Here is a 13759-nt window from a genome sequence, read left to right as displayed (position 1 = left end):
TGTAGTTTTCTCTACATTATTTCTCCCTTCTTTTTGACATGTGTTTTTTGAGCAATAATTCAGCGGTGAGTTTTTCTTCCTTGTGAATATAGCACAGGTGTAATCACCACTCCATGCCACTGTACAGCAGGTGTTATATGTCGCAAATATATATCAATGTATTTCATCTAAAAATGTCCCCACATCTGTTGTATATTGAGAGGCATACAGTACATTTAACTGTCTGGCACATATAAATAACATGTGAGAAATGTTGCCTTGAAAACTGGAATCAACTCAAGCCAAGTGTGTAAATAGATACATAAATAGAAAGAATTGCTATACTGTAAAATATGTTATGTTAAAATGTGGAAGCTGAAAGGACATTAATTTCCTATTTCAAAGTGTTTCATTACGACTATCACTTTAGCCATAAAAGTGTATATTTATTTCAAAATATTTCACGGCAAGTCAAAGAAATTGAAATGTATGATTCATATCTTGCTTTGATATTATTTTTTTTGGGGGGGTGCATGTTGGTTCATAAAATATAGTGTAACAAATTGTCCAAACTCCCACAAGATTTAATTTCATGGTAATAAATAAAATGTTTGCCTTTATCCATTTCAAATTGGGAAATAACTTCTTTTTTTTTACGAGTATAAATTCAGTTTTGTGTAGCTAGTAGACAAGACCCTCAGGAAACCAATTTTAGAACGTCTCTTGTTCTGATTGGTTGATGTGATGTTTACCTCCACAACTCTAGCAATTCTGTCCAACCGAATCAGCTCCACACATGAATCCTGAATGTGCGAACACCTAAATTCAAGGTGAGTTAAACCATCAGCACTATATAGGGAATAGGGCTCTGGTCTAAAGTAGTGCACTATATAGAGAATAGGGCTCTGGTCTAAAGTAGTGCACTACATAGGGAATAGGGCTCTGGTCTAAAGTAGTGCACTACATAGGGAACAGGGCTCTGGTCTAAAGTAGTGTACTATATAGGGAATAGGGCTCTGGTTTAAAGTAGTGCACTATATAGGGTATAGGGCTCTGGTTTAAAGTAGTGCACTATATAGGGAATAGGGCTCTGGTCTAAAGTAGTGCACTATATAGGGAATAGGGCTCTGGTCTAAAGTAGTGCACTATATAGGGTATAGGGCTCTGGTTTAAAGTAGTGCACTATATAGGGAATAGGGCTCTGGTCTAAAGTAGTGCACTACATAAGGAATAGGGCTCTGGTCTAAAGTAGTGCACTACATAGGGAATAGGGCTCTGGTCTAAAGTAGTGCACTATATAGGGAATAGTACTCTGGTCTAAAGTAGTGCACTACATAGGGAATAGGGCTCTTGTCTAAAGTAGTGCACTACACAGGGAACAGGGTGGCATTTGGTACACACTTTTAACAGTCCAGTCCGATATTCACTGCTTCACTAAGGTTGAATAACATCCTAGAGCAGTTCACCTTCAGATGGTTTAACTAAACTAACGCAGTTGGACTGGACAACACAGCCAGCCACCCAGGCAGGACTGACTCCCTCTGGCCCCATCTGCAGCCGGGCAGGCAGGACTGACTCCCTCTGGCCCTATCTAAAGCCAGGCAGGCAGGACTGACTCCCTCTGGCCCCATCTAAAGCCAGGCAGGCGGGACTGACTCCCTCTGGCCCCATCTAAAGCCAGGCAGGACTGACTCCCTCTGGCCCCATCTAAAGCCACCCAGGCAGGAATGACTCCCTCTGGCCCCATCTAAAGCCACCCAGGCAGGAATGACTCCCTCTGGCCCTATGTGCAGCCAGGCAGGCAGGACTGACTCCCTCTGGCCCCATCTAAAGCCAGGCAGGCAGGACTGACTCCCTCTGGCCCCATCTAAAGCCAGGCAGGACTGACTCCCTCTGGCCCCATCTAAAGCCAGGCAGGACTGACTCCCTCTGGCCCCATCTAAAGCCAGGCAGGCAGGACTGACTCCCTCTGGCCCCATCTATAGCCAGCCAGGCAGGACTGACTCCCTCTGGCCCCATCTAAAGCCAGGCAGGACTGACTCCCTCTGGCCCCATCTAAAGCCAGGCAGGACTGACTCCCTCTGGCCCCATCTAAAGCCAGGCAGGACTGACTCCCTCTGGCCCCATCTAAAGCCAGGCAGGTAGGACTGACTCCCTCTGGCCCTATCTAAAGCCAGGCAGGCAGGACTGACTCCCTCTGGCCCCATCTAAAGCCAGGCAGGACTGACTCCCTCTGGCCCCATCTAAAGCCAGGCAGGACTGACTCCCTCTGGCCCCATCTAAAGCCAGGCAGGACTGACTCCCTCTGGCCCCATCTAAAGCCAGGCAGGTAGGACTGACTCCCTCTGGCCCTATCTAAAGCCAGGCAGGCAGGACTGACTCCCTCTGGCCCCATCTAAAGCCAGGCAGGACTGACTCCCTCTGGCCCCATCTAAAGCCAGGCAGGCAGGACTGACTCCCTCTGGCCCCATCTAAAGCCAGGCAGGCAGGACTGACTCCCTCTGGCCCCATCTAAAGCCAGGCAGGACTGACTCCCTCTGGCCCCATCTAAAGCCAGGCAGGACTGACTCCCTCTGGCCCCATCTAAAGCCAGGCAGGACTGACTCCCTCTGGCCCTATCTAAAGCCACCCAGGCAGGACTGACTCCATCTGGCCCCATCTAAAGCCAGGCAGGCAGGACCGACTCCCTCTGGCCCTATCTGCAGCCGGGCAGGCAGGAAGAAATCCCTCTGGCCCCATCTAAAGCCAGGCAGGCAGGAATGACTCACTCTGGCCCCATCTAAAGCCAGGCAGGCGGGACTGACTCCCTCTGGCCCCATCTAAAGCCAGGCAGGACTGACTCCCTCTGGCCCCATCTAAAGCCAGGCAGGCAGGACTGACTCCCTCTGGCCCCATCTAAAGCCAGGCAGGCAGGACTGACTCCCTCTGGCCCCATCTAAAGCCAGGCAGGCAGGACTGACTCCCTCTGGCCCCATCTAAAGCCAGGCAGGACTGACTCCCTCTGGCCCCATCTAAAGCCAGGCAGGTAGGACTGACTCCCTTTGGCCCCATCTAAAGCCAGGCAGGACTGACTCCCTCTGGCCCCATCTAAAGCCAGGTAGGACTGACTCCCTCTGGCCCCATCTAAAGCCAGGCAGGCAGGACTGACTCCCTTCTTCCCATCTAAAGCCAGGCAGGACTGACTCCCCCTGGCCCCATCTAAAGCCAGGCAGGCAGGACTGACTCCCTCTGGCCCCATCTAAAGCCAGGCAGGCAGGACTGACTCCCTCTGGCCCCATCTAAAGCCAGGCAGGCAGGACTGACTCCCTCTGGCCCCATCTAAAGCCAGGCAGGACTGACTCCCTCTGGCCCCATCTAAAGCCAGGCAGGACTGACTCCCTCTGGCCCCATCTAAAGCCAGGCAGGACTGACTCCCTCTGGCCCTATCTAAAGCCACCCAGGCAGGACTGACTCCATCTGGCCCCATCTAAAGCCAGGCAGGCAGGACCGACTCCCTCTGGCCCTATCTGCAGCCGGGCAGGCAGGAAGAAATCCCTCTGGCCCCATCTAAAGCCAGGCAGGCAGGAATGACTCACTCTGGCCCCATCTAAAGCCAGGCAGGCGGGACTGACTCCCTCTGGCCCCATCTAAAGCCAGGCAGGACTGACTCCCTCTGGCCCTATCTAAAGCCAGGCAGGCAGGACTGACTCCCTCTGGCCCAATCTAAAGCCAGGCAGGCAGGACTGACTCCCTCTGGCCCAATCTAAAGCCAGGCAGGACTGACTCCCTCTGGCCCCATCTAAACCCAGGCAGGCAGGACTGACTCCCTCTGGCCCCATCTAAAGCCAGGCAGGACTGACTCCCTCTGGCCCTATCTAAAGCCAGGCAGGCAGGACTGACTCCCTCTGGCCCCATCTAAACCAGGCAGGCAGGACTGACTCCCTCTGGCCCTATCTAAAGCCAGGCAGGCAGGACTGACTCCCTCTGGCCCCATCTAAAGCCAGGCAGGACTGACTCCCTCTGGCCCTATCTAAAGCCAGGCAGGCAGGACTGACTCCCTCTGGCCCCATCTAAAGCCAGGCAGGCAGTACTGACTCCCTCTGGCCCTATCTGCAGTGTGGTGCTGGGGTAGTGTAGAGGAGTAGGGGGCATCCTAATGGCACCCTATTCCCTATATAGTGCACTACTTTTGACCAGATACCATAAGAATTAGGTCCCTCGTGGCACCATATTCCCTATATAGGGCACTGCTTTTGACCAGGGCCCTATTAGAGGTGTACTATACAGGGAATAGGATGCCATATGGGACCTGTGTTGTTGCCGACTGCATTGACCATGTTCTCAACCCCTCACGGTGTACCATAGACCTGCTCTTCCTGCTCTGATGCCTGCTGGAAAAGACCAAACCAGTTAGACTGTAGGCTTACACATTGCCTATTTAGAATAGAATGAAAGTGAATGCTGTTGAGAACCAAATCCTTATCAACAGGTTATTACATCTTGTGTGGAAGTGCCAAGAACATTGTCAAATGTTGTGCAACTAACCAAGTAGGCCAATAGGGTTTTATGGGATATGTGGTGAGTGCTATTATCTTTATGCCATTACTCCACTAAGAGTTATGTTCGTGTGTCTCGTCCTCACGTCCTCACTCATTTTCCGGGGTTTTGTACCAGAGCATTGAAGAGTGCTATGTAGCTACTGTTGTATGAGTATACCTAGCGCATGGTAGTGGCAATTCAAAACCAGGCAAAACCCTCTACATATTGCACAGTTTGCATTGTAAAGCCTAGAGTTTGTGTGTTGCTGCCATTCTATGTTGTTGTCTTAGGTCTGCCTTTATTATGTAGTGTTGTGTTGTTTATTTTTGTCTTGATGTGTGTTTTGTCCTATTTTTATATTATTCTGTAAATGTAAATACGAACCCCCCCCAACCCCCCACCCCCCCATCCTAAAAGGAGGCCTTTTGCCTTCTGGTAGGCTCTCATTGTATATAATACTTTGTTCTTAATCTGACTTGCCTAGTTAAATAAAGGTTTAAAAAAAATATATATATATATATATATATATATATAAAATATATATAATTCATTGAGCAGTAGAGTTCGGCTTTTCAAAAGACCAATACAATTTCAAATAAAAGGAAATAAACCTTTGTGAAAATACTAACATCTATGCAGAGTAGTTACAGGAACTTGAGAAAGAGAGAGAGAGAGAGAGAGAGAGAGAGAGAGAGAGAGAGAGAGAGAGAGAGAGAGAGACAGAGAGAGAGAGAGAAAGAGAAAGAGAAAGAGAAAGAGAAAGAGAAAGAGAAAGAGAAAGAGAAAGAGAGAGACAGAGAAAGAGAGAAAGAGGGGGACAGAGAAAGAGAGAGAGAGAGGGAGAAAGAGAAAGAGAGGGAGAAGGAGAAAGAGAAAGAGAGAGAGAGAAAGAGAAAGAGAGAGAGAGGGGGAAAGAGAGAGAGAGAGAGAGACAGAGAAAGAGAGAAAGAGGGGGACAGAGAAAGAGAGAGAGAGGGAGAAAGAGAAAGAGAGGGAGAAGGAGAAAGAGAAAGAGAGAGAGAGAGAGAGAGAGAGAGAGGGAGAAGGAGAAGGAGAATGAGGGAGAGACAGAGAGAGAGAGAGAGAGAGAGAGAGAAAGAGAAAGAGAGACAGAGAGAGGGGGAAAGAGAAGAGAGAGAGAGAGAGAGAGAGAGAGAGAGAGAGAGAGAGAGAAGGGCGTATGGTATTAATCGGCCAAGCAGAAAGCCCCAGTCCAACTGACAGCGGCGGCTAGCAGACGAGGCAACGAGAGAGGCAGAAGAGAAGCCCGATTTCTCCAATGTCAACAGTCTATATTCTAAGGCAGTGAAATATATACAAATAATTTACGGGATGATGATATTAATTTTTACTGATGATTTTTGTTTAACACACGGATATCATATTCATTATTAATAGACCATCTGCCTACACACACTCGAACCGGAACACCGGTTTACAGGCAGCGTGCGTGGGTAACGTCTACGGTACGATGGATGGTATTCTGTGTCAATATCGATCGGTGTGACTACCTCGAGTCACCTTTGAGTCACTGGATTGTTTCACGTGAACGTTTATTTCTCGAAACGCAACGCGAGTAGGCTAATCAACTAGTCATCGTACTGAACGGGCTTTCCTGCCACCACCGGGGTGGAATTGTGAAACCTTCGCTTATTGTAAGTATATTTTAAGAATGCTGATGATACACTCTATAATAGTGTATCCTACCGTATATGATCATATGGATGTACTGTAGGCTATATGATGTGCCAATATTCAACCTTATGCTATTCTTCTATACATTCACTCCCATGACAAGTCGTATTACAATATAATTATTATTAGAAACTGTAGGATAAATCATTTCATTGAGAGCCTAATAGTAAAGTGGTTCTCGCCTTCATTCATGTGTTACAGATAATACATCCCTACAACCATACGATATATAGCCAACGCTTTAAATTAGGATGTATATACGATATATAGCCAACGCTTTAAATTAGGATAAATACGATATATAGCCAACGCTTTAAATTAGGATAAATACGATATATAGCCAACAGTTTAAATTAGGATGTATATATGGTATAGCCAACGCTTTTAATTAGGATGTATATACGGTATAGCCAACAGTTTAAATTAGGATGTATATATGGTATAGCCAACGCTTTTAATTAGGATGTATATACGGTATAGCCAACGCTTTTAATTAGGATGTATATACGGTATAGCCAACGCTTTTAATTAGGATGTATATACGGTATAGCCAACGCTTTAAATTAGGATGTATATACGGTATAGCCAACGCTTTTAATTAGGATGTATATACGGTATAGCCAACGCTTTTAATTAGGATGTATATACGGTATAGCCAACGCTTTTAATTAGGATGTATATACGGTATAGCCAACGCTTTAAATTAGGATGTATATACGATATAGCCAACGCTTTAAATTAGGTTGTATACGAAATATCCAACGCTTTTAATGAGGATGTATACGAAATATCCAACGCTTTTAATGAGGATGTATACGAAATATCCAACGCTTTTAATGAGGATGTATACGGTATAGCCAACGCTTTAAATTAGGATGTATACGAAATATCCAACGCTTTTAATGAGGATGTATACGAAATATCCAACGCTTTAAATTAGGATGTATATACGGTATAGCCAACGCTTTTAATTAGAATGTATATACGGTATAGCCAACGCTTTAAATTAGGATGTATACGGTATAGCCAACGCTTTAAATTAGGATGTATACGAAATATCCAACGCTTTTAATGAGGATGTATACGATATATAGCCAACGCTTTAAATTAGGATGTATATACGGTATAGCCAACGCTTTTAATTAGAATGTATATACGGTATAGCCAACGTTTATAAATCGGATTTATGTGTAGTTCCAATGATTAAAAGCGGCTTGTTGCTTTTGACTTTTGAGCGAAAGTGAAACTATAGTTTTTTATTCCCACTGTAGTCATATAAATCAAATACAATGTATCTGTTTTGGTTTTCAAATCACATGTTGTATTATATGTAGAATCTACATGTATTTTCTATCTTAACAGGTGGCCCGAATTCTTCATTGGAATATGTTTTAACAGAAACAGTTTCTTGGGAAATGTCCTAGTGTTCACAGCTAATGCCAACGGGACCATTTAAACCTGAACTAATCAGATGATGAAGATTCCGTCTCCCTGAGTCAATGACGGCTAAAATGGATACCCCTTTCTACCACGACGAAGCCCCAGGTATTCCTCACAACTTCGGACATCACCATGCCGATTACCAACGTTACCAGGGCCACAAGACGATGAGTAAGAAGGTGGCGCATAACTTCTCAGGCGGTTCCCACAGCAGCTCTGGCCTGAAACTGTCACAAAGCCAGCCGGGGAGTAACTGTAATATCAATCCTAATAATCTGGGAGGGATTAACAGCAACACAAACAGCTCCTTAATGCCCGGCGGCTTGTCAGATATGAACCTTCTGAAGCTAGCCTCCCCTGACCTCGAGCACCTCATCATCCAGTCTAACCAGGGCTTGGTGACGACATCTCCTGTCCCCAACCCTAACGGAGGTAACCCCTTCATGTACCGGAACAACGCCACTAACGAACAGGAGGGTTTTGCCGATGGGTTCGTCAAAGCCCTGGCGGATCTTCATAAACAGAACCAGCTGGTTGGAGCTCCCGTGTCCCCTTCCTCCTCTATGCAAGGCCCCTACCAGAGGAACATCATGTCTGCAGGAGACCTGCCCATCTATACCAACCTCAGCAGCTACAACCCGAACCACCCCAGCCATATATCATCATCCTACCCAGGGGGCCAGATGCCCGACAGCTACCCAGGCCACGGCCCCCACGGACCCGGAGGCCAGGGACCCCACCATCCTCACAACAGGGGGTTGGACGCCCCTCAGACTGTCCCAGAGATACGTCACCCTTCCGGGGACCCCACCTCCTCCCCTCCCTCGCTCTCTCCCATCGACCTGGAGACCCAGGAGAGGATCAAGGCCGAGAGGAAGAAACTACGTAACCGGATCGCGGCGTCTAAGTGTCGTAAAAGGAAGCTGGAGCGGATCTCCAGGCTCGAGGAGAAGGTGAAGGTTCTGAAGACCCAGAACTGTGACCTGACCTCCACCGCCTCGGTACTGAGGGAACAGGTGGCCCAGCTCAAACAGAAAGTCATGAATCACGTCACCAACGGCTGTCAGATAGCAGTGAGTTCAGCCACCCTGCAGGCCAACAGCACCCGGGAGAGGGACAGCACCAACTGTTGATCAACGGACTGTACTGTACAGGGATGAGAAGTGTATTTTTTTTCTGTTGCTCTGAGTCAGTCCTCTTTAAAGGAGGTAGTACCTCTACTGTACAGGGATGAGGAGTGTTGTGATGGTAAGTGAAATATGCTAACTACGTGAGTGGTTGGGGAGAAGGGAGAATCCCACCTCTCTATGCTAACTGCTAACTACGTGAGTGGTTGGGGAGAAGGGAGAATCCCACCTCTCTATGCTAACTGCTAACTACGTGAGTGGTTGGGGAGAAGGGAGAATCCCACCTCTCTATGCTAACTGCTAACTACGTGAGTGGTTGGGGAGAAGGGAGAATCCCACCTCTCTATGCTAACTGCTAACTACGTGAGTGGTTGGGGAGAAGGGAGAATCCCACCTCTCTATGCTAACTGCTAACTACGTGAGTGGTTGGGGAGAAGGGAGAATCCCACCACTGTATGCTAACTGATAACTACGTGAGTGGTTGGGGAGAAGGGAGAATCCCACCACTGTATGCTAACTGATAACTACGTGAGTGGTTGGGGAGAAGGGAGAATCCCACCTCTCTATGCTAACTACGTGAGTGGTTGGGGAGAAGGGAGAATCCCACCTCTCTAACCTCTACAGACACTTTGAGTTGTTGTAGTAGTAACACAACAAGACATTTCACTTTTATTTTGCCCTCGCGCAGCCCTGAAAGTGACCAAAGCACCTCTGTTTGACAGAAGAGTACCCCATGAAAACCTCTCCTTGACAGAAGAGTACCCCATGAAAACCTCTCCTTGACAGAAGAGTACCCCATGAAAACCTCTGTTTAACAGGAGAGTACCCCATGAAAACCTCTCCTTGACAGAAGAGTACCCCATGAAAACCTCTCCTTGACAGAAGAGTACCCCATGAAAACCTCTGTTTAACAGGAGAGTACCCCATGAAAACCTCTCCTTGACAGAAGAGTACCCCATGAAAACCTCTGTTTAACAGGAGAGTACCCCATGAAAACCTCTGCTTGCCAGGAGAGTACCCCATGAAAACCTCTCCTTGACAGAAGAGTACCCCATGAAAACCTCTGCTTGACAGGAGAGTACCACATGAAAACCTCTCCTTGACAGAAGAGTACCACATGAAAACCTCTGCTTAAGAGAAGAGTACCAGACTGACGACTGCAGTCTACAACACTGAACCAAGTAACCATTAGAAGAGTGAGTAGTGGAGGATATTGTGCCTCTAGTATACAGTTCAGTAGGTCCCGGGTGTTTGTGGTAAACAGGAAGTATAATAACTGAGAGAGTATGAAACATTCGGGGTTCCCATCACCTCAGAACAAGAATTTCTACATTCTAGGTCATCTCTATGATAAAAAATAATATGAAGAAAAACACGGTTCTATGGTATTTTTACCCGAGTATTGTCAGTTATAATTGTCATTATCTGAGTATTGTCAGTTATAATTGTCATTATCTGAGTATTGTCAGCTATAATTGTCATTACCTGAGTATTGTCAGTTATAATTGTCATTATCTGAGTATTGTCAGTTATAATTGTCATTACCTGAGTATTGTCAGTTATAATTGTCATTATCTGAGTATTGTCAGTTATAATTGTCATTATCTGAGTATTGTCAGCTATAATTTTCATTACCTGAGTATTGTCAGTTATAATTGTCATTATCTGAGTATTGTCAGTTATAATTGGCATTACCTGAGTATTGTCAGTTAATAATTGTCATTATCTGAGTATTGTCAGCTATAATTGTCATTACCTGAGTATTGTCAGTTATAATTGTCATTATCTGAGTCAGATGATAAGGTTACATCTGTAGTAAAGTTGAGTTTGACTTTAGAACAAATGACAATTAATGGTATTGGAAGAGTCTCGTGTGGCACCTCAAGGCCCAGAGCATACTCATTCTACGCTGTAGTTTGAAGTTAAGGGAATTCAAGCTTTTTCCACTTAAAAAAAAAAAGTTAATTGGTCAAAGTATCACAATGTTGTTGATCAAATCCATCGGGCTTAATCATGTGATGTAGATAAAGAGGTGCAGATTTATTTGTTTGAGTCACTTTAGTCTCTTGTCTTGGAATATATTATCTGTCTGTTTAGAATTGTGCATTGTGTGTATGAGATGACAGCAAAACCAACCTCTAGAGACATTCAACTCTAAGGGTTGGATACAATCCGTATTGCCAAAGTATTGCCGAATATCCGCGTTATAGCTTGTTTGAAATTTAAAGGCAATGTTCCCGCGTTTGCGGAGACTGCATTCAGGGTAAAAGATGCATATGTTGGCTTCATGGGAAATTACCTTTTCATTTTAACACGGATCTTGTGCGATCCGGATTGAATCCAGACCTAAATGTGTTTTTTATTAAATAACTGTGTTCATGTGAAACAGACAGAAGTTCTTGTGATATATAAATAGTTTAAATAGATTTAAACCAATCACATCTTTGTAAGATTACTATTGGTTGTCATTTTGGAACATGGCTGATTCATTTTGGAACCTTGGTAATTCATTTTGGAACCTTGGTAATTCATTTTGGAACCTTGGTAATTCATTTTGGAACCTTGGTAATTCATTTTGGAACCTTGGTAATTCATTTTGGAACCTTGGTAATTCATTTTGGAACCTTGGTAATTCTGAAAGATTTTCCTCCATTCCAACCAAAATACCCTTTGCACTGTTCTCCCTGTAATAATGTTGACCTATAGGTTTTAGTGTAGGAGTCAAATGATGTTCAATGTGGTAACATTGTGGATCAGTGCTGTGTTAACCTGAACTACACTGTGTCAGAGATACATTTTCAAAGACATTTTAGATAAACTTGTTGTGTTAATAGACGGACAAGGGAAGAGACTTCTTGAGAATGCAGCAAGCTACAATGAAGCAACAAGACAAGGGCTTTTAATCAATAGATAGATAATGATTTTATTTCTTGTTTTATAACATTTCTGGAGCAATTTATTTATGCAAAATGTATCTTTGGTATTTATGTTTTTGGGGAAATATGATATTGCACATAAATCAAAACATGAAATCTTGTGTGATATTTATCTGTGGTCTCAACATGGACTCTGTGTAGACATGTTTCTACAAACTATTTCATACTTTATTTAAAGCGTTTTCCTATGATTGTCGATAAAGTATTTAAATCATATAATAAGCGCTCCACTTTCTATATGAATTAGCTTAACTTCTTCACAAAAACAATGATTTAATGCAGTGGACCAACATGGCAACTTAAAGAAAACTGTTTTGTTGATTGATGCTTAAACATTTTTGAAAGATATCTTTAAGTCTCTGTACTGTAAGTACTATTACATAGTTGGTGCACTGAATGTACTTTCCTATAATTACAGTATATACATAAACAATGGTATTTATGTACACAGAGTGTACAAAACCTTATGAACACCTTACTAATATTGAGTTGCACCCCATTTTAACCCCAGAACAGCCTCAATTCATCGGGACATGGACTCTACAAGGTGTCGAAGCCGTTCCATAGGGATGCTGGCCCATGTTGACTCCAATGCTTCCCACTGTTGTGTCAAGTTGGCTGGATGTCCTTTGGGTGGTGGACCATTCTTGATCCACAAGGGAAACTGTTGAGTGTGAAAAACCCAGCAGCGTTGCAGTTCTTGACACACTCAAACCGGTGCGCCTGGCACCTACTACCAAACCCCGTTCAAAGGACTTAATAATTTTGTCTTGCTCATTCACCCTCTGAATGGCACACATACACAATACATGTCTCAATTGTCTCAAGGCTTAAAACTCCTTCTTTAACCCCGTCTCCTCCCCTTCATCTACACTGATTGAAGTGGATTTAACAAGTGACATCAATAAGAGATCATGGCTTTCACCTGGTCAGTCTATGTCATGGAAAGAGCAGGTGTTCTTAATGTTTTGTACACTCAGTGTGCGTCTTCGTCTGGAGAAAAAAAGAACGAATAATCAAGACAGACTTTAAATCTCTCAAATCATTTTTGTGAGCGTCAAGGAAAAGATGTATTTTTTAAACTTGAATAAGGCTTTTGAAGTCAATTATGATAATGATTATATTTTTGTACAAAATGTATTCAACGTTGTTAGAGTTCAATTATTGAGTGAAAAAGGATGAGTTAAACCTTCTGACATGTTGGTGTGATTGTTATAGTTCCATAATATACATGATTTATTGAGGTGGATGTTTAAAATGATATTATTTTGTATGTACTGAAGTAGGTGCACATAGGAACACTACTCTTTGTCATGTAAAGTCATCTTGTGTCGATTTCAGTAAAATAGTATTCATACACTTTCAAGAGTCACATAACTTTTTCCCCCAGGATAAGTCAGATCAAAAAAAAGGTTGTTGATGGGACGAGGAAGGTTGTGTCTAAGTTCAATCGACGCTGTGTGTGTATCTTTCATTCCTGAAAAGAGCTGTTCCTCTTTGAGGAGGTTTAACACTCGTTTCTCAGACTGTTTTTCATTTTCAGTAACTGAGCCGATCTGAGACATGTCTTTTTATTCACGTGAGAAATGTCAAGCGGGAGAATCTGTGATTTGGTGCCGTAGTGGTTAGACACGGTTCCTTTTTCTCCAGTTAACCCTGTGATTTGTTAGGCTAAAAGCGATGAGAACATTTTAAAGCATTTAAATTGAAAGCACTCTGACCGCTCATGATCGAGCCAAAGATAATAGTTTATCAGCACTTACACAATAACATGGAATACTTCTTTGCAAAAGAAACATTGGTCTCAATGGGACTTTGCTGCTTAAGTTTATGTGTTGATTTGAGACAGTCATAGATACCCAAGTTGTAAGTGTAACACGGTGTATGTGAGCGTTGAACTGCCTCCAGAGGCCCAGAGGCCCAGGGACCCAGAGGCCCAGGGACTCAGAGGCCCAGATGCCCAGGGACACAGGGACTCAGAGGCCCAGAGGCCCAGGGACCCAGGCTTTTTGTTTTGTGGTACAGGTGGTTAGGTGCTCACCTCTGCACTGTAAGAGACAGTGT

General features: G+C 44.4%; 1 protein-coding gene across 1 annotated transcript; it reads left to right on the top strand.

The window, feature by feature from the left end:
• Positions 1-5658: 5658 nt before the first annotated feature.
• On the top strand, positions 5659-13139 carry LOC135518445 (transcription factor Jun-like). The gene is made up of 2 exons (XM_064943619.1): positions 5659-6152; positions 7555-13139. Exon 2 carries the CDS (start codon positions 7692-7694, stop codon positions 8763-8765), a length of 1074 nt encoding a protein of 357 aa, XP_064799691.1. The 5' UTR covers positions 5659-6152; positions 7555-7691; the 3' UTR covers positions 8766-13139.
• Positions 13140-13759: the final 620 nt, after the last annotated feature.

This window comes from Oncorhynchus masou, chromosome 28, assembly GCF_036934945.1.
Source record: "Oncorhynchus masou masou isolate Uvic2021 chromosome 28, UVic_Omas_1.1, whole genome shotgun sequence".
NCBI classification, from domain to species: Eukaryota; Metazoa; Chordata; class Actinopteri; order Salmoniformes; family Salmonidae; genus Oncorhynchus; species Oncorhynchus masou.
This window is presented reverse-complemented; position numbering and strand designations above follow the sequence as displayed.

What these genes read in the sequence shown, in the direction of transcription:
- LOC135518445 (XM_064943619.1), top strand. Translation starts at nt 7,692, where the DNA reads ATGACGGCTAAAATGGATACCCCTTTCTACCACGACGAAGCCCCAGGT.